Source organism: Myxine glutinosa, chromosome 3, assembly GCF_964187855.1.
Source record: "Myxine glutinosa chromosome 3, kmMyxGlut1.1, whole genome shotgun sequence".
Taxonomy (NCBI): domain Eukaryota; kingdom Metazoa; phylum Chordata; class Myxini; order Myxiniformes; family Myxinidae; genus Myxine; species Myxine glutinosa.
In genome coordinates this window covers 217,434,737-217,456,601 of record NC_136263.1, presented here as the reverse complement: position 1 = coordinate 217,456,601, position 21,865 = coordinate 217,434,737, and the positions used below count along the sequence as shown (strand labels likewise).

General features: G+C 45.9%; 1 protein-coding gene across 1 annotated transcript in view; it reads left to right on the top strand.

Moving 5' to 3' along the window:
• The window catches only part of LOC144891402 (uncharacterized), a 59,450-nt gene extending 37,885 nt beyond the window's left edge, over positions 1–21,565 (top strand). Inside the window, exon 4 of the mRNA XM_078774984.1 lies at positions 19,934–21,565. Coding sequence (XP_078631110.1) covers positions 19,934–19,992 — 59 coding nt within the window. The 3' untranslated portion in view covers positions 19,993–21,565. The remainder of the gene's footprint in view (positions 1–19,933) is intronic.
• The last annotated feature ends 300 nt before the right edge of the window (positions 21,566–21,865 follow it).

The window sequence follows — 21,865 nt, the reverse complement described above, 5'->3', positions numbered from 1 at the left end:
CTATCAGAAGATTGAGATATGAGCTATCAGAAGATTGAGACATGAGCTATCAGAAGATTGAGACATGAGCTTTCAGAAGATTGAGATATGAGCTATCAGAAGATTGAGACATGAGCTTTCAGAAGATTGAGACATGAGCTGTCAGAAGATTGAGACATGAGCTATCAGAAGATTGAAATATGAGCTATCAGAAGATTGAGATATGAGCTATCAGAAGATTGAGACATGAGCTATCAGAAGATTGAGACATGAGCTATCAGAAGATTGAAATATGAGCTATCAGAAGATTGAGATATGAGCTATCAGAAGATTGAGACATGAGCTTTCAGAAGATTGAGATATGCGCTATCAGAAGATTGAGACGTGAGCTTTCAGAAGATTGAGATATGAGCTATCAGAAGATTGAGAAATGAGCTATCAGACGATTGAGATATGAGCTATCAGAATATTGAAATATGAGCTATCAGAATATTGAAATATGAGCTATCAGAAGATTGAGATATGAGCTATCAGAAGATTGAGACATGAGCTATCAGAAGATTGAGAAATGAGCTATCAGAATATTGAAATATGAACTATCAGAAGATTGAGATATGAGCTATCAGAATATTGAAATATGAGCTATCAGAAGATTGAGATATGAGCTATCAGAATATTGAAATATGAGTTATCAGAATATTGAAATATGAGCTTTCAGAAGATTGAAATATGAGCTATCAGAAGATTGAGAAATGAGCTATCAGACGATTGAGATATGAGCTATCAGAATATTGAAATATGAGCTATCAGAAGATTGAGATATGCGCTATCAGAAGATTGAGATATGAGCTATCAGAAGATTGAGAAATGAGCTATCAGACGATTGAGAAATGAGCTATCAGACGATTGAGATATGAGCTATCAGAAGATTGAAATATGAGCTATCAGAAGATTGAGAAATGAGCTATCAGACGATTGAGAAATGAGCTATCAGACGATTGAGATATGAGCGATCAGAAGATTGAGAAATGAGCGATCAGAAGATTGAAATATGAGCTATCAGAAGATTGAGATATAAGCTATCAGAAGATTGAGACATGAGCTTTCAGAAGATTGAGATATGAGCTATTAGAAGATTGAGATATGAGCTATCAGAAGATTGAGACATGAGCTATCAGAAGATTGAGACATGAGCTTTCCGAAGATTGAGATATGCACTATCAGAAGATTGAGATATGAGCTATCAGAAGATTGAGACATGAGCTATCAGAAGATTGAGACATGAGCTATCAGAATATTGAAATATGAGCTATCAGAAGATTGAGATATGAGCTATCAGAAGATTGAGACATGAGCTTTCAGAAGATTGAGATATGAGCTATCAGAAGATTGAGATATGAGCTATCAGAAGATTGAGACATGAGCTATCAGAAGATTGAGACATGGCTTTCAGAAGATTGAGATATGCACTATCAGAAGATTGAGATATGAGCTATCAGAAGATTGAGACATGAGCTATCAGAAGATTGAGACATGAGCTATCAGAATATTGAAATATGAGCTATCAGAAGATTGAGAAATGAGCGATCAGAAGATTGAAATATGAGCTATCAGAAGATTGAGATATAAGCTATCAGAAGATTGAGACATGAGCTTTCAGAAGATTGAGATATGAGCTATTAGAAGATTGAGATATGAGCTATCAGAAGATTGAGACATGAGCTTTCAGAAGATTGAGATATGCACTATCAGAAGATTGAGATATGAGCTATCAGAAGATTGAGACATGAGCTATCAGAAGATTGAGACATGAGCTATCAGAATATTGAAATATGAGCTATCAGAAGATTGAGATATGAGCTATCAGAAGATTGAGACATGAGCTTTCAGAAGATTGAGATATGAGCTATCAGAAGATTGAGATATGAGCTATCAGAAGATTGAGACATGAGCTATCAGAAGATTGAGACATGGCTTTCAGAAGATTGAGATATGCACTATCAGAAGATTGAGATATGAGCTATCAGAAGATTGAGACATGAGCTATCAGAAGATTGAGACATGAGCTATCAGACGATTGAAATATGAGCTATCAGAAGATTGAGATATGCGCTATCAGATTATTGAAATATGAGCTATAAGAAGATTGAGACATGAGCTATCAGAAGATTGAGATATGAGCTATCAGAAGATTGAGAAATGAGCTATCAGACGATTGAGACATGAGCTATCAGAATATTGAAATATGAGCAATCAGAAGATTGAGATATGAGCTATCAGAAGACTGAGACACGAGCTTTCAGAAGATTGAGATATGCGCGATCAGAAGATTGAGACATGAGCTATCAGAAGATTGAGACACGAGCTTTCAGAAGATTGAGATATGAGCTATCAGAATATTGAAATATGAGCTTTCAGAAGATTGAGACATGAGCTATCAGAAGATTGAGATATGAGCTATCAGAAGATTGAGACATGAGCTATCAGAAGATTGAGAAATGAGCTATCAGACGATGGAGACATGAGCTATCAGAATATTGAAATATGAGCTATCAGAAGATTGAGATATGAGCTATCAGAAGATTGAGACATGAGCTATCAGAAGATTGAGACATGAGCTTTCAGAAGATTGAGATATGCGCTATCAGAAGATTGAGATATGAGCTATCACAAGATTGAGACATGAGCTATCAGAAGATTGGATATGAGCTATCAGACGATTGAGATATGAGCTATCAGAAGATTGAGACATGAGCTATCAGAAGATTGAGATATGAGCTTTCAGACGATTGAGATATGAGCTATCAGACGATTGAGACATGAGCTATCAGAATATTGAGACATGAGCTGTCAGAAGATTGAGATATGAGCTTTCAGACGATTGAGATATGAGCTATCAGACGATTGAGATATGAGCGATCAGAAGATTGAGAAATGAGCTATCAGACGATTGAGACATGAGCTATCAGAAGATTGAGATATGAGCTTTCAGAAGATTGAAATATGAGCTATCAGAAGATTGAGATATGAGCTATCAGAAGATTGAGACATGAGCTATCAGAAGATTGAGATATGAGCTTTCAGAAGATTGAGACATGCGCTATCAGAAGATTGAGACATGAGCTATCAGAAGATTGAGATATGAGCTTTCAGAAGATTGAGACATGAGCTATCAGAATAGAGTCGCCACGTGTTCTTTGGCTGAAAACCAACCCAGGGGTGTGTACTTTGGCTGAAAACCAACCCAGGGGTGTGCACCATTTCCAATCTGCTTGCTATCGCTTGCCAAGCCAGCTATTCTGTATCATCGGTTTGGTTAGAGTGCTTGCTTGAGTGCTTAAGCCTCTTTGTGAGCGATCTACATGCTCATTGGTAATGGAACACACCCCTGGACATGTGTGTCACCAATCCATTGCGAGATGTTACAGGTTAGTTCAAGAACTTGTAATTTTGTGAGAGTACCGGCACATACGAGTTTACTGCGAAAGGCCATAGGATATTTTACATCCACCAGCAAATTCTTCGTAGACTTGATGTTCTTCAAAAGGATGGCATATGCTTTGTGTAGCACCAGGATGGCAGTTTATAGTCAGCTTGTGAATCAAATTCAGAATATATGGTGATTACACTACTTCTGACATATTGTCCAACCCATTGATTACACATGCAAAACGTAATTATTAGACACTAGGGAGATACCCGTGCTAATCACGCGTGGGAGGCCAGAAGCAAACAGGCAATGCAGATACGGTGAATGCTAAAGCATGAAACCAATAAATTCCACATTCCTGCAGCACCTTCAGTCGCACGTCAGACATGGACAGCAAGTTCGTGAAGGACTTCCATGAAAAACGTACCCGTTCGCAAACAAACGGGTACGTTCACGTATAGAAACATCGATCGTGGGTCCGTGGCGAATCTGCATATGGCGATCTGCGAAGTTCACGTTCAGAAAGTAGAAACCATCACAGCATGTCATCATTCACTTGAACTCGATATCTCTTTTTTAATTCCAAACAACAAAACTCCAATTAATCACAAAATAAACTTTTAACAACATTGTTAATGTTTCCTTCATTGTAAAAACTACCAAATGAACAGTTAAAAGGATTTTGAGCCGATCGGTGTTACAGCCTTGGCAAGATCGATGGAGACAGCGATCTGTTAGCGTATTCACTGCCCAAATAGCTATGTGGAATTCTCTCATGTTGAGATTAAATGTCGTTTGAACTTTGGCCGAGGTCATTATTTACTTTTAATGATGTTTATATGCGAATGATGTTTAATGATGTTTATATTGGTTTTGGGTCGTCCTTTCTGCATATCTCGTGGGATTGTAAGTTGGAGAGACGGCCGTGATGGCGGGGAGGGGGATGGAATTCTCTCAAGCAGGGATTCAACCCGTGTCCTTATAAAAGGTCTTTGTCCGAGGTCACCGAGTCCGATCAGTGCAGCCGTGCAGCGATCGGTGCAGCCGTTTGTGCGGCACCCGGGAAAACAACATCATCACAATGAACGTGATGCGAACGCGAATGTTATGCGGGAGTCCAAACCTGAGAATGCTGGAGACCAAAGCTGAAATTGGGAAAACTAAATAGCCTATTTTACTCCTGGAGATCCCAGGATTACCCACCCAAAATATCGTTGCGATCGGTTCAGCAGTTTTTACGGTACCTTCGAACGGACAGAGAGACAGACAGACGGACGGACATTTGGTGAATTACAGTAAGATAGTAACCTTTGGGAAGTATTCACATCCATTGACTTTTTTCACATTTCGTTGTGTTACAACTGTAGTAAGTTGAGGACTCTCCTTCAACCAAGTGGTTTATTAAAGACGATACCAAGCTCTCACTAAACACACGGACCATCATGACGAGCCCCCAGCAACCACCGAAGCCACGCCCCCAGACGTCACTACGCAGTACATAGTACCAATCACAACATCTCCCTTTCATTGAAATTATTATGTTTGTATGCAACAAAACACTACTAAACTAAATCAAAATAATAAACACAATCAGACACAACTTGACCCACACAGATAGGATCTGGGGTTACTGTTATAACTCTTAACCAAAATGTAATTACTGCTCAGTATGATTAAGCTAAAACAGAGAAAACACAGAATCATTTCAATGTCCGCCATTCCAATCAACGGATTGTCTCTGCACCAACATTACAAGGGCTGATTTCTGATGGTCGTTATTCACTATCACAATTTCTCAATGGTTTTCGAATCACACGGCCTGATCTGGTCGAGTACGGAGAGTTGTCCGGCCTTGTTGTCTCAGCACTCTTGTCATCCTTGGAGCTGGAGCAGCCGTTAGTTTCTATTGATGAAGCGTCGTTGTTGAAATGTACGTGTCGAGCAGTTCGTAGATTTTGATGTGTTGGTTGGGTCGGTTCGTCCTTCCATCTTCTGGATGGCCTGCTTTCCGATTACCATTGCTTCGTACTTGCGTCCCTCACTTAAAACCAGGTCCATGTGGTACCCGACCTCCTGGTCGAGCAGATGCTTTTGAAAATCATCATGTGGGGTGCTCACAACAATTCACTCAATAATCCGTTCCGAGAGTTCTGCTTCAGAGAAATTGCACAACCTTCCCTTCCGTCGGCATCGGTTGACGAAATCATCAATGGACTCTCCTTCTTGCTGCCGGAATCTCATCATTTCCAGCCGGTGAATCCGAAAGTTTACATGAATGTCCAACTGATCCTCGAATAATTTATATAATTTATCCGGATCCTTTTTATCATCCTCACTCAGAGTCGAGGCATTGATCCGCCTCAGTCCTTCGTCTCCCACAGCAATCTGAATCTTGATGGCCTGCCTGGCTTTAGTATCGACGCCCTCGTCCGACAGCACCAAGTACATTCGTTGCTTGAATAACTTGAAGGTCTCCGCCAGCTCCGAGCTGGACCAGTCCATTGTCGGGAACTTCACTATGTTGAAAAAACACGGACCGTGCCACCGTGGTAATCCGCAAAGAAAAACAAGACCAATGTGGGAGCTGTGCTCGCACGATAAAGCCAGACAAAATGGACCACACAGGAACGAAGTTTCACCGAGCTATTTATTTAGCTCAAAATCAAAGAACTCAAAAGCACACTGAATCCGCCCCTCAAACGGGCGGCAATTAATAACGCAAACCGAACACACAAAATACACGCCTCTCAAGCGGGGCGTGGTATGCAAACTAGGTAAGTCACGCCTCTCGACGGGGCGTGGTATGCAAGGCGTTCGCCCGACAAAGGCAAGTCTGGACACGCCCGGGCGAGTCCGGACACGTGACCGCTTGCCGGTTGCGTCATCGGCCGGTGCACGGTAATTGTGTCATGCTTCTGGTAACCGCTACATGCGCCCCCCCAGAATTAACCTGCACCGGGAGAGTCAGTTTGAGGGGGGTCCTGATGACCCGGCCGAAACGACCCCTGGCGATTCGTGTGGGGGTGGTAGGTGGCGTGGCGGTGGATGGTCGGGCGGGGGCTTTTTGACGGGGGACGGCCCCGTCGTGGAGGAAGGGCCAACCGTGGAGGTTGGTCGAGATCCAAATGGGCCGGCTTGAGGCGGTCCACGGAGATGCGGTCTGGCTTGCCGCCGATGTCGATGATGAATGACTTGTCGTCCCTCTTCAGGACCCAGAAAGGTCCATCGTACGGCGGCCGGAGCGGTCCCCGGTGTGCGTCATGCCAGATAAAAACGTACTCCGCAGTGCGAAGTGCTGGGGGGACGTGGGGTTGGGGGCAGCCGTGGTGGGACGTGGGCACGGGGGCAAATCTCCTGGCGGCCTCCTGGAGGTCCGAGCGTTGGCGAGCCGCGGACCAGGGGCCGGTGGCGTCAGGGATGAATTCGCCCAGCACGCGCAGTGGCTGGCCATAGACCAGCTCGGCAGTGGAAGCCTGGAGGTCCTCTTTAGGGGCCGTTTGGAGTCCCAATAGGACCCACGGGAGCCTGTCGGCCCAACCGTCATCCTGGAGGCTGGCCCTGAGAGAGGCCTTCATCGAGCGGTGGAACCGCTCGCACAAGCCATTGGCTTGGGGGTGGTAGGCCGTGGTGCAGTGAAGCTTGACTCCCAAGGCCTGGGCGACCGCGCCCCAAAGCTCGGAGGCGAATTGCGGGCCTCTGTCGGAGGAGATGTCCGAGGGCGCGCCGAAACGGGCAATCCAGGTGCCAATGAAGGCCTGTGCCACGTCGGCGGATGTTGTTGATGCCAGCGGGACAGCCTCCGGCCACCTGGTGGTCCTGTCCACCATTGTGAGGAGGTGGGTGAAGCCCCGCGAGGAGGGAAGGGGTCCCACCAGGTCCACATTGACGTGGTCGAAGCGCCGCGCGGGCACGTCGAATGGTGCCAATGGGGCCTGGGTGTGCCGGTGGACCTTCACGCGCTGGCAGGCGACACAGGCATTGGCCCAGTCGTGAACGTCCTTACGGAGCCCATGCCAGACGAACTTTGCTGCCACGAGCTTCTGTGATGCTTTCCAGCCTGGGTGGGAAAGGCCGTGGAGGGCGTCAAAAATGTGCCGCTGCCATCCGGTGGGCACGATGGGGCGAGGTTGGCCCAGGGAAACGTCGCACAGGAGAACCGTGCCTGTGCCCTCGAAGGGGATGTCAGCCAACCGCAGGCCTGTGTCCGCTGTCCGGAGGGCTTGCACCGTGGGGTCGGCGGTCTGATCAGCCGCCATGTGAGCGAAGTCCACACCCAGGTGGATGGCGTTCGCGCCAGACCGGGAGAGGCAATCGGCCACAGCGTTATCCTTGCCCGCGATGTGCCGGATGTCTGTCGTAAATTCGGACACGGCGGAGAGGTGGCACTGCTGGCGGGCTGACCACAGCTCCGTAACCTTGGCCATAGCGAAGACCAGGGGTTTGTGGTCCACAAACGCCGTGAACGGGCAGCTCTCCAAAAGATGGCGGAAATGGCGAACAGCCAGGTAAAGGCCGAGGAGCTCGCGGTCGAAAGTGCTATACTTGCACTCATTAGGGCGAAGCTGCTGGCTGAAGAAGGCCAGTGGTTGCCAAGCCCCGTTCACCCACTGTTCATGCACGGCACCCACCCGGTAGTCGGAAGCGTCCGTGGTGAGGGCGATGGGTGCGTCGAGCGCCGGGTGCACCAGCATGGTCGCGTTGGCGAGGGCCAGCTTAGTGCCTGTGAATGCCTCGTCCATCTCTTTGGTCCAGGCGACGTCGTGCTTGGCCGGCTTGCCCCGGAGGGCGTCGTACAGGGGGCGCATGAGTTGGGTGGCGCGAGGGACGAACCGGTGGTAGAAATTTACCATCCCCAAAAATTCCTGTAGGGCCTTGATGGAGCGGGGGCGCGGGAAACTTGTGACTGCCTCCACCTTGGTAGGCAGCGGGACGGCCCTGCACTTCGTTTTGCGGTGCCCCAGGAAGTCGACAGCCGTTACGCCAAACTGGCATTTCGCCGGGTTGATGATGTGGCCATGCTGGCTGAGGCGCTCGAAAAGCACGCGCAGGTGGACGAGGTGCTCTGCCCGGGAAGTGCTGGCGATGAGAATGTCATCCAGGTAGACGAACAGAAAGGTGAGATCGCGCAGCACACTGTCCATCAGCCGCTGGAAGGCCTGGGCCACGTTCTTAAGGCCGAATGGCATGCGAAGGAACTCGAAGTGGCCAAAAGGTGTAATTACAGCCATCTTCAGAACGTCGGCTGGCTGGACAGGTACCTGGTGGTAGCCCCGAATAAGGTCGACCTTGGAGAAGATCACCCGCCCCACCAAACGGGCGGAAAAGTCCTGTATGTGTGGTATCAGGTACCGGTCGGGGGTGGTGGCGTCGTTGAGGCGGCGGTAATCGCCGCATGGCCGCCATCCGCCACCCGGTTTGGGCACGATGTGCAGGGGCGAGGCCCACGCGCTATTCAAGTGCCGCACAATGCCCAATCGCTCCAGCGCATCGAATTCCGCCTTCGCCACGGCGAGTTTGGCCGGGTCGAGGCGATGAGCCCTGGCGTAGACCAGTGGACCTGTAGTCGGGATGTGGTGTTCGACGCCGTGCTTGACGGCGATGGCCGAAAACGTCGGCTGAGTGAGGGCGGGAAACTCGGCGAGTAGGCGGGTGAACTCGTCCACGGCCGTGAGCACGGAGGCTAGCTTGGTCGGAGCGGCGTCACTCAATGAGCAAGCGAGCGAGCTGAAGGTCTCCGCGTTGATGAGCCGACGCCGTTTGACGTCAACCAAAAGCCCATGCGCGCAAAGAAAATCTGCACCCAGCAAGGCCATGGGCACGTTCACCGAGATGAAGTCCCACCTGAAGCGCTGGCCCCCGAAGCAGAGTGCGATGCTGCACGAACCGAAGGTGCAGATGGAGGAACCGTTTGTGGCGACCAGGGCGGGGCCGCACAGCGCAGCCTGTTTGTCCTGCACCAAGGTGGGTATCACGCTCAGCTGAGTGCCGGTGTCGCACAAAAAACGCCGCCCGGACTCCATGTCCGTGATAAACAGAAGGCTGCCTGAATGGCCGACGCTCATGGCAGGCAGCGAGCGCCGGCCTGGTCGTTTCCCGACCCGCCGAAAGTGCACGGTGGGCGGCACGTTCTGGCCTTCTGCCCGAACCTGGCATGGTAATAGCACATGGTCCGCTCTGGTGGAGGCTCCGGCGGTCGCGTCGGGTTCGGTCGACGGGGTGTCGCGGCGGCCGTCAGTGGCGCGGACTCAGCCGGTGCTGTCGCCGGTCGTGGCGCGGGCTTTGCCTCGGTCGACCCAGGGTCCCAGGCGGCCGCTCCAACATGTCGCCTGGCCGAGAAAAATTTATCGGCCTCCTTGGCCAGGGCGCTAGGGTCCATGATGGGCGAATTAGCCAAAGCTAACCGTACCTGCCCGGGTAGCCGCTGGAGGAACAGCTCGCAGAAGAGGAAGTCCGGGCTGTGGTCACCGAGAAGAGCAAGCATGTAGTCCATGCTTTCGGAGGGACGGGCATCGCCCAGCTCCGGGAGGTGTAGTAGTTGTCGTGCGCGTTCGGTCTCCATGAGTCCAAACGCACCGAGGAGTAGGCCTTTGAGCGCGCCGTATTTGTCGGCGTCCGGCGGGTGCTGTAGGAAGCTCAGGACCCGGGCCGCGGCGGAGGTGTTGAGCGCGGAGACCACGTGGTGGTAGCGTGTCGTGTCCTCCGTAATTTTCCGCAGGGCGAAGAGAGACTCCGCTTGAGCAAACCAAACGGCCGCATGAGATTCCCAAAAGCCCGGGAGCTTCAAAGCTACAGACGACTCCATCGCCGTGTTCATAGAAAGGGGTCACCAATTGTGGGAGCTGTGCTTGCACGATAAAGCCAGACAAAATGGACGACACAGGAACGAAGTTTCACCGAGCTGTTTATTTAGCTCAAAATCAAAGAACTCAAAAGCACACTGAATCCGCCCCTCAAACGGGCGGCAATTTATCACGCAAACCGAACACACAAAATACACGCCTCTCAGGCGGGGCTTGGTATGCAAACTGGGTAAGTCACGCCTCTTGACGGGGCATGGTATGCAAGGCAAGTGTTCGCCCGACAAAGGCAAGTCTGGACAAGCCCGGGCGAGTCCGGACACGTGACCGCTTGCAGGTTGCATCATCGGCCGGTGCACGGTAATTGTGTCATGCTTCCGGTAACCGCTACACCAAAAGTCAAACTGCTTGTTGATCTTCACGATCCCGCGCTGCCACCATGTAGTAAGTTCAGGACTCTCCTTCAACCAAGTGGTTTATTAAAGACGATACTAAGCTCTCACAGAACAGACCGCCATCATGATGAGCCCCCAGCAACCACCGAAGCCCGCCCCCAGACGTCACCACGCAGTACGTAGTACCAATCACAACAACCTGAATTTAAAATGGATTGAATTGAGATTTTTGTCACTGATCTACACATAATATCCCATAATGTCAAAGTGGAAATTCTTTTTGTGAAATTTTTACAAAATAATTAAAGATGACACACAAAATTATCAAATTTACATAAGTATTCAGGTCCCTGAGTCAATACTTTGTTGAAGCACCTTTGACAGTGATTACAGCTAAAAGTTTTCTTGGGTATGTCTGTATCACATTTGCACACCTGGATTTGTGGAGTTTCTCTCATTTTTTTTTTCATTTTCTTTTTATATTGAACATGAAAACATGCACAGACACATAACACATACAATGAAGGGAGCAGGAAACAAGAGGGAGAGAGAGAAAAGCACACAAGCACAACAACAGATGAGAACAGGAACGTTGGTAGATCTGTGGAAGGGGGAGGGCTGGGGGAGGAGGGAGGAGTACACGGTACAAAACAAATAACACTTATTGGAATTTCAGGAAAGAGGTTGGGGATTGAAAAAGGCGGATTTGGGGTGTTTTTAACGGTGGTAGAAAAGATCAAGGTTTTGGATGGGGGAAGATAAGAGATGGTGGTGAACAGCTGTTTTAAAGACCTGGAGGGAGGAGTGGGATTGAAGAGAGTGTGGGAGTTTGTTCCAAAGGTGGGAGAAAAGAGGAATGAAAGAGTGAAGGTGAGCAGAGAGACTTGATTTTGGAAATTTCACCAGAAGACGGTTCCTGGCAGATCTTGTGCGACCTGCAGGAATATTTGGGAGACAGAGAACAGACAGAGCAGGGGGAGATAGGCCAGAGAGGAGTTGGTAGAAGACAGAAAGACCACCAACCTGCCTGCGGTGAGTGAGTGAAAGGCCCTCACAATCAGCTTCATCGCGGGATATTCCAATGATTCTGAAAGCTTTGGTTTCAACAGCGTGAAGTCGAGCTAGGTGTGATGCAGGAGCACCCAGCCCAGAGGGGAGAGCAGTATTACATTGAGCTGCGAATGAAAGCCTTGTAGGAAGGAAGGACTTCGCACGATGGAGGATGCCCAGTCGGCGACTGGCTTTGGAGGCCAGCTAAGAAATGTGGTTTTCCCAGGAAAGATCATGACAGATATTGAGATCCAAAATCTTGAGTGACAGTACTTATTCAAGAGGATTCTTCAGAAAGTAGATGAGAGGGTTGTCCAAACAGTCTTTCTGGACAGACAAAGTGAGACTGTGAGATTTGTCAGGATTGAAAGACATGTTCCATTTGTTTGACCAGTCTGTGATTTTGTCCAGGTCTGCAGAGAGTGAAGAAGCTGCAGACTGTCGACCTGAGGGTTGGGATATGTAGTGGCAGAGAGTGGAGTTATCAGCAAAGAGATGGAGAGGATTTTCCAGAGAGTCGGAGAGATAATTAATGAAGACGAGAAAAAGCATAGGGCCCAGAACACTGCCTTGAGGAACTCCAGCCTGAACATGAAGGGGAGAAGAGAGAATTCCATTCAGGGCCACATGTTGAATGCGAACAGAAAGGATGTCCGCAAGCCATGAGTGGAGATTTCCATGGATACCACAGGAGGAGAGTTTGGTAAGCAGAGCGGGGTGCCAAACCATATCGAAGGCACGAGATATGTCAAGGGAGGTGGCTCTGATTTCCTCTTTGGCATAAAGTACCTCCATCCATTGTTGAGACAGCAGAAGCAGCATTTCCAGAGTAGAATGACCTGGTCTGAATCCAAATTGATGATCCGAGATTTAAACCATTGGAGAAGAGGAAGGATTTGATGTCAGAAGCGACGATGGATTCCATGACCGTGCTGATGATTGGGAGCAAGCTGATTGGTCTGTAGTTGCAAGGATCTGTTTTTGCACCTTTCTTGTGTAAAGCAGTTATGTTGGCTGATTTCCAAGCTGATGGCAGATGACCTTGAGCAAAAGAGAGCGTGAAGAGAATTTAGAGAGGGTGGGAAAGAGCAGCAGAGCAGGATTTTAGGACCCGTGGGCTGATGCTGTATGGTCCAGTTGCAGAATCAGAGTCGAGGTTTGACAGAAACTTATCCAGCTTGTCAGGAGAGAAGGACACAGAGTCCAAGAGCAGCTGGGATCGACTGGGTAAGGTGGGTACAGAGAGAGATGGGTTTGGGACACAATATTTTGAGGCAAACACAGAGTGGAGGCATTCAGCTTTGTCAAGTGCTGTGTCAGCTATGTAGCCATTTGAGGTAACCGAGGGGATGGAGGAGGAACAAACATCAGAAACATATTTGAGCAGATGACACCAGGATTTGGAGGAGGGAGACAGGTGTGAGAGTTCAGTCTTGAGAGAAAAGCGATAGTGCTTCCTGGCTCTCCTGGGGGTAGACACACACTTGTTCCGAGCTTTGTGAAAGGAACTGAGATTTCCTTCAGTTGGATTAGCCTTCCAAGAGGCAAAGGCAAGTTGTTTCAGGGCAACTGCATCACCACAAGATTCAGTGCACCATGGACGGGAGAAAGGGTAAGACAACTGAAGACGAGATGGGATAAATCTGTGCATGAGAAAGAGAAGTTTACTTTGGAAGAATTCACAGGATGAGTTGGTGTCAGAGGCAGTAGAGGTGGGAGACCAGTCCAGATGATTGTTGGCTGCTTCAAGACCATGCCAGTCAACCTGAGGGAAATGCCAGACTTGTCGACGCTAAGGAGGCTCTCTGAGAATGGCCAAAGAGATGTCCACTTTAACAAGGAAATGATCAGAAGAACCGATTGGAGCAGAAGAAGAGCAGCAGACATTTGCAGGGAGGTTTGTCATAACCAAGTCTGGAAGAGAAGATACTCCATTGACTGAGATCCTGGTCGGGAAATTGACCGATTGTGTCAGTCCCAATGAGTCGCAGAAGACCTCTGCTGAGATGTCATGGCTGGTGAGAGATGAACCCACACCCAGCCAGCTGGCAAGATGACAGTTGAAGTCGCCACATATGAGGAAGAGAGAGTTGGGCTGAGTGGATAGAGGTTGGTCCATGTTGTCAGACAGCGACATGTAAATGGAGTCATCACTGTTTGGAGGACGGTACAGAACACATATGAACAAAAGGTGTGAGCGGAGGGGAAGCCGTAGACAGAGGTACTCCTGGGGGTGACGTGGAGAGAGGGCAGTGCAAAGAGAGTGAGGAAGAGAGTTTTTGATAAAGATAGCCACCCCACCACCAGGACGAGGCTCAGGTCTATCATACCGGAGGAGGGAGTAACCAGGAAGAGATATTAAGGAATCAGAGACATCTTGAAGGAGGAAAGTTTCTGTCAAGCAGATCTTGCACATTTGCTTTTCTTGATCTTGCATTTCTTCCTTGTACATTTGCTCAAGCTCTGTCAAGTTTGTTCGGGAGCGTCGGTGAACAGCAATCTTTCAGTCTTTCCACAGATTCTCAATGATATTTAAGTCTGGGCCTTGGCTGGGCCACTCAAGGACTTTCACGTTCTTGTTCTGAAGCCATTCCAGTGTTGCTTTGGCTGTATGCTTGGGGTCATTGTCCTGTTGGAACGTAAATCTTCACTGCAGTCTTTTGCATTCTGAAGCAGATTCTCCGCAAAATGCCTGTATTTGGCTCCATTCATTGGTCCCTCTGTCCTTCCAAGTCTCGCAATCCCAAAAGCATCCCCATATCGTGATGATGCAGCCACCATGATGCTGCACAATGGGGATGATGGAATATGGATGATGAGCTGTGCTCGGTTTCCACAAGATGTTTTCACTTTCTCGAATTCACGTTCCTACAAGTCTGATGGGAGTTTTCACTTTCTCAAATTCACTTTCTCAAATTCACGTTCTCACGTGGCTGAAGGGAATTTACACTTTCTCAAACTCACGTTCTCACGAGTCTGAAGGGAGTTTTCACCTTCTCAAAATCACTTTCTCACGAGTCTGAAGGGAGTTTTCACCTTCTCAAAATCACTTTCTCATGAGTCTGAAGCGAGTTTTCACTTTCTCAAATTCACTTTCTCAAACTCACTTTCTCAAACTCACTTTCTCAAATTCACTTTCTCAAATTGACGTTCTCAGGAGACTGAAGCGAGTTTTCACTTTCTCAAATTCACTTTCTCAAATTGACGTTCTCAGGAGACTGAAGCGAGTTTTCACTTTCTCAAATTCACTTTCTCAAATTGACGTTCTCAGGAGACTGAAGCGAGTTTTCACTTTCTCAAATTCACTTTCTCAAATTCACTTTCACAAATTCACTTTCTCACGAATCTGAAGCGATTTTTCACTTTCCCAAATTCACTTTCTCAAATTCACGTTCTCACGAGTCTGAAGGGAGTTTTCACTTTCTCAAATTCACCTTCTCACGAGTCTGAAGGGAGTTTTCACTTTCTCAAATTCACGTTCTTAAGAGTCTGAAGCGAGTTTTCACTTTCTCAAATTCACTTTCTCACGAGTCTGAAGGGAGTTTTCACTTTCTCAAATTCACTTTCTCACGAGTCTGAAGGGAGTTTTCACTTTCTCAAATTCACTTTCTCACGAGTCTGAAGCGAGTTTTCACTTTCTCAAATTCACTTTCTCACGAGTCTGAAGGGAGTTTTCACTTTCTCAAATTCACGTTCTTAAGAGTCTGAAGCGAGTTTTCACTTTCTCAAATTCACTTTCTCACGAGTCTGAAGGGAGTTTTCACTTTCTCAAATTCACTTTCTCACGAGTCTGAAGGGAGTTTTCACTTTCTCAAATTCACTTTCTCACGAGTCTGAAGCGAGTTTTCACTTTCTCAAATTCACCTTCTCACGAGTCTGAAGGGAGTTTTCACTTTCTCAAATTCACGTTCTTAAGAGTCTGAAGCGAGTTTTCACTTTCTCAAATTCACTTCCTCACGAGTCTGAAGGGAGTTTTCACTTTCTCAAATTCACTTTCTCACGAGTCTGAAGGGAGTTTTCACTTTCTCAAATTCACTTTCTCACGAGTCTGAAGGGAGTTTTCACTTTCTCAAATTCACTTCCTCACGAGTCTGAAGGGAGTTTTCACTTTCTCAAATTCACTTTCTCACGAGTCTGAAGCGAGTTTTCACTTTCTCAAATTCACTTTCTCACGAGTCTGAAGGGAGTTTTCACTTTCTCAAATTCACTTTCTCACGAGTCTGAAGGGAGTTTTCACTTTCTCAAATTCACTTTCTCACGAGTCTGAAGGGAGTTTTCACTTTCTCAAATTCACTTTCTCACGAGTCTGAAGGGAGTTTTCACTTTCTCAAATTCACTTTCTCACGAGTCTGAAGCGAGTTTTCACTTTCTCAAATTCACTTTCTCACGAGTCTGAAGCGAGTTTTCACTTTCTCAAATTCACTTTCTCACGAGTCTGAAGGGAGTTTTCACTTTCTCAAATTCACTTCCTCACGAGTCTGAAGGGAGTTTTCACTTTCTCAAATTCACTTTCTCACGAGTCTGAAGGGAGTTTTCACTTTCTCAAATTCACTTTCTCACGAGTCTGAAGGGAGTTTTCACTTTCTCAAATTCACTTTCTCACGAGTCTGAAGGGAGTTTTCACTTTCTCAAATTCACTTTCTCACGAGTCTGAAGGGAGTTTTCACTTTCTCAAATTCACTTCCTCACGAGTCTGAAGGGAGTTTTCACTTTCTCAAATTCACTTTCTCACGAGTCTGAAGGGAGTTTTCACTTTCTCAAATTCACTTTCTCACGAGTCTGAAGGGAGTTTTCACTTTCTCAAATTCAATTTCTCACGAGTCTGAAGGGAGTTTTCACTTTCTCAAATTCACTTTCTCACGAGTCTGAAGCGAGTTTTCACTTTCTCAAATTCACGTTCTCACGGGTCTGAAGGGAGTTTTCACTTTCTCAAATTCACTTTCTCACGAGTCTTAAGGGAGTTTTCACTTTCTCAAATTCACGTTCTCACGAGTCTGAAGGGAGTTTTCACTTTCTCAAATTCAATTTCTCACGGGTCTTAAGGGAGTTTTCACTTTCTCAAATTCACTTTCTCACGAGTCTGAAGCGAGTTTTCACTTTCTCAAATTCACTTTCTCACGAGTCTGAAGGGAGTTTTCACTTTCTCAAATTCAATTTCTCACGGGTCTGAAGGGAGTTTTCACTTTCTCAAATTCACTTTCTCACGAGTCTGAAGCGAGTTTTCACTTTCTCAAATTCACTTTCTCACGGGTCTTAAGGGAGTTTTCACTTTCTCAAATTCACTTTCTCACGAGTCTGAAGCGAGTTTTCACTTTCTCAAATTCACTTCCTCACGAGTCTGAAGGGAGTTTTCACTTTCTCAAATTCACTTCCTCACGAGTCTGAAGGGAGTTTTCACTTTCTCAAATTCACTTTCTCACGAGTCTGAAGGGAGTTTTCACTTTCTCAAATTCACTTTCTCACGAGTCTGAAGGGAGTTTTCACTTTCTCAAATTCAATTTCTCACGGGTCTGAAGGGAGTTTTCACTTTCTCAAATTCACTTTCTCACGAGTCTTAAGGGAGTTTTCACTTTCTCAAATTCACGTTCTCACGAGTCTGAAGGGAGTTTTCACTTTCTCAAATTCACTTTCTCACGAGTCTTAAGGGAGTTTTCACTTTCTCAAATTCACGTTCTTAAGAGTCTGAAGCGAGTTTTCACTTTCTCAAATTCACTTCCTCACGAGTCTGAAGGGAGTTTTCACTTTCTCAAATTCACTTTCTCATGAGTCTGAAGGGAGTTTTCACTTTCTCAAATTCACGTTCTCACGAGTCTGAAGCGAGTTTTCACTTTCTCAAATTCAATTTCTCACGAGTCTGAAGGGAGTTTTCACTTTCTCAAATTCACGTTCTCACGAGTCTGAAGGGAGTTTTCACTTTCTCAAATTCACTTTCTCACGAGTCTGAAGGGAGTTTTCACTTTCTCAAATTCACGTTCTCACGAGTCTTAAGGGAGTTTTCACTTTCTCAAATTCACTTTCTCACGAGTCTGAAGGGAGTTTTCACTTTCTCAAATTCACTTTCTCACGAGTCTGAAGGGAGTTTTCACTTTCTCAAATTCACTTTCTCAAATTCACTTTCTCACGAGTCTGAAGGGAGTTTTCACTTTCTCAAATTCACTTTCTCACGAGTCTGAAGGGAGTTTTCACTTTCTCAAATTCACGTTCTCACGAGTCTGAAGGGAGTTTTCACTTTCTCAAATTCACTTTCTCACGAGTCTGAAGGGAGTTTTCACTTTCTCAAATTCACTTTCTCACGAGTCTTAAGGGAGTTTTCACTTTCTCAAATTCACTTTCTCACGAGTCTGAAGGGAGTTTTCACTTTCTCAAATTCACTTCCTCACGAGTCTGAAGGGAGTTTTCACTTTCTCAAATTCACTTTCTCACGAGTCTGAAGGGAGTTTTCGCTTTCTCAAATTCACTTTCTCACGAGTCTGAAGGGAGTTTTCACTTTCTCAAATTCACTTTCTCACGAGTCTGAAGGGAGTTTTCGCTTTCTCAAATTCACTTTCTCACGAGTCTGAAGGGAGTTTTCACTTTCTCAAATTCAATTTCTCACGAGTCTGAAGGGAGTTTTCACTTTCTCAAATTCACTTTCTCACGAGTCTGAAGGGAGTTTTCACTTTCTCAAATTCACTTTCTCACGAGTCTGAAGGGAGTTTTCACTTTCTCAAATTCACGTTCTCACGAGTCTTAAGGGAGTTTTCACTTTCTCAAATTCACTTTCTCACGAGTCTGAAGGGAGTTTTCACTTTCTCAAATTCACTTCCTCACGAGTCTGAAGGGAGTTTTCACTTTCTCAAATTCACTTCCTCACGAGTCTGAAGGGAGTTTTCACTTTCTCAAATTCACTTTCTCAAATTCACTTTCTCAAATTCACTTTCTCACGAGTCTGAAGGGAGTTTTCACTTTCTCAAATTCACTTTCTCAAATTCACTTTCTCAAATTCACTTTCTCACGAGTCTGAAGGGAGTTTTCACTTTCTCAAATTCACTTTCTCACGAGTCTTAAGGGAGTTTTCACTTTCTCAAATTCACTTTCTCAAATTCACTTTCTCACGAGTCTGAAGGGAGTTTTCACTTTCTCAAATTCACTTTCTCAAATTCACTTTCTCAAATTCACTTCCTCACGAGTCTGAAGGGAGTTTTCACTTTCTCAAATTCACTTTCTCAAATTCACTTTCTCAAATTCACTTTCTCACGAGTCTGAAGGGAGTTTTCACTTTCTCAAATTCACTTTCTCACGAGTCTTAAGGGAGTTTTCACTTTCTCAAATTCACTTTCTCACGAGTCTGAAGGGAGTTTTCACTTTCTCAAATTCACTTTCTCACGAGTCTGAAGCGAGTTTTCACTTTCTCAAATTCACTTTCTCACGAGTCTGAAGGGAGTTTTCACTTTCTCAAATTCACTTTCTCAAATTCACTTTCTCACGAGTCTGAAGCGAGTTTTCACTTTCTCAAATTCACTTTCTCAAATTCACTTTCTCAAATTCACTTCCTCACGAGTCTGAAGGGAGTTTTCACTTTCTCAAATTCACTTTCTCAAATTCACTTTCTCAAATTCACTTTCTCACGAGTCTGAAGGGAGTTTTCACTTTCTCAAATTCACTTTCTCACGAGTCTGAAGCGAGTTTTCACTTTCTCAAATTCACTTTCTCACGAGTCTGAAGGGAGTTTTCACTTTCTCAAATTCACTTTCTCACGAGTCTTAAGGGAGTTTTCGCTTTCTCAAATTCACGTTCTCACGAGTTTTCTCATGAGTTTGGCCATTATCCATTGCCGACTGAGACAATCTCTCGCTCGATTACGTCACGCCGATGACATCATGCCCATCGCTGGTTTTCTGGAAGTTTTCGTGGCTGTACCTGCCGGTTCGCTTTTTTATCTGTGACACCTCAAACATTTATTGGGATTAAAAACCACATTCAGTTCTTTGTTTATTACTTATAAATCAATATGATCTTATTTGAAACAATTTCGTGTCTTTGGACCAAACTTTTATCTTTGAGATTACACGTGTCTCTCGTTCAACGCAGCTTATTCACTTTTGCTTTTTGTACATTTTCAATTTCCTGTATTAATTTGTTGGCATTCTTCAAATTCCTTCTTTGTTTCATCTTATTGTTTTCAATATCCACAAATGATAATTTGTTTGCTAAAGCAAGCCTCTTAGACAAGTTTATTTTAAGCGAGTTTCTGCCTTCACATTTTTAAACAAAATTTGTTTAATTTCCTTTTTCCTCAACAGAAATGGCACCATCATATGAAGATGTCTGTGCATCGGATTTGGTCACTCACAACAAATGATACTTGTCCAGTATATTCTAATATACGTGACAGCAACAACCTACAACTCTCTACACACGTGACAGCAGCAACCTACAACCATCTCCATACATGAGAACAGCAACCTACAACCCTCTACACACGTGACAGCAGCAACCTACAACCCTCTATACACGTGACAGCAGCAACCTACAACCCTCTATACACGTGACAGCAGCAACCTACAACCCTCTATACACGTGACATAAGCAACCTACAACCCTCTACACACGTGACAGCAGCAACCTACAACCCTCTACACACGTGACAGCAGCAACCTACAACCCTCTACACACGTGACAGCAGCAATCTACAACCATCTCCACACGTGACAGCAACAACCTACCCCCTCTATACACGTGACAGCAACAACCTACAACCCTCTATACACGTGACAGCAACAACCATCTCCACACGTGACAGCAGCAACCTACAACTCTCTACACACGTGACAGCATCAACCTACAACCCTCGACACACATGGCAGCAGCAACCTACAACCATCTACACACGTGACAGCAGCAACCTACAACCCTCTGCACACGTGACAGCATCAACCTACAACCCTCTACACACGTGACAGCAGCAACCTACAACCCGCTGCACATGATTTTTCATTGCTTGGGATGCAGAGAACCACAATAATTTAGGTCACGTGTTCATGATGAGACTTTTACAAGTGCATTGTTTGGGTATTATGCAGCATTATTATTGCTTGGGTTTTTGTACTTGTGTGTTCTCAAATTGGACATTTATATTTCTCTCGGAGATTCTTGGAAAGCACTTCAAAACGTACATGCTTTCAATCCAAACACATTGGGCATTAAGTGGGTGGCCTAGCCGAAGCTTCCTTTCCAGCATATTTTCAAGCCATAAATATTAATCAATCAGGTGTGCAATTGTAAAGGTGTGTGACACAACAACGAAGTCTTCCTGTCACTTCTTTTCTGTCATTCAGTTGTTGGTATTTTATCCTACTAGGGAGATACCCATGCTACGCACGGGTGGGAGGCCATAGGCAAACAGACAATGCAGATACGGCGAATGCTAAGGCATGAAATCAATAAATTCCACATTCCTGTGGCACCTTCAGTCGCACATCATGGACAGCAAGTCGCACATCATGGACATCAGACATGGACAGCAAGTTCGTGAATGACTTCCATGAAAAACGTACTCACCCGCAAACAAACGGGTACGTTCACTTATAGAAACATCGATCGTGGGACCATGGCGAATCTGCATGTGGCGATCCGCGAAGTTCACGTTCAGAAAGTAGAAACCATCACGGCATGTCGTCATTCACTTTAACTCGATATCTCTTTTTTCATTCCAAACAACATAACTCCAATTAATCACAAAATAAACTTTTAACAACATTATCAATGTTTCCTTCATTGTAAAAACTACCAAATGAACAGTTAAAAGGATTTTGAGCCGATAGGTGTTACGGCCTTGGCAAGATCGATGGAGACAGCGATCTGTTAGCGTATTCACCGCCCAAATAGCCCTGTGAAATTCTCTCATGTGGAGATTAAATGTCGTTTGAACTTTGGCCGAGGTCATTATTTACTTTTAATGATGTTTATATGCGAATGATGTTTAATGATGTTTATATTGGTTTTGGGTCGCCCTTTCCGCATATCTCGTGGGATTGTAAGTTGGAGAGACGGCCGTGATGGCGGGGAGGGGATGGAATTCTCTCAAGCAGGGATTCAACCCGTGTCCTTATAAAAGGTCTTTGTCCGAGGTCACCGAGTTCGATCGGTGCAGCCATGCAGCGATCGGTGCAGCCGTTTGTGCGGCACCCGGGAAAACAACATCTTCACAATGAAAACATCGTCACAATGAACGT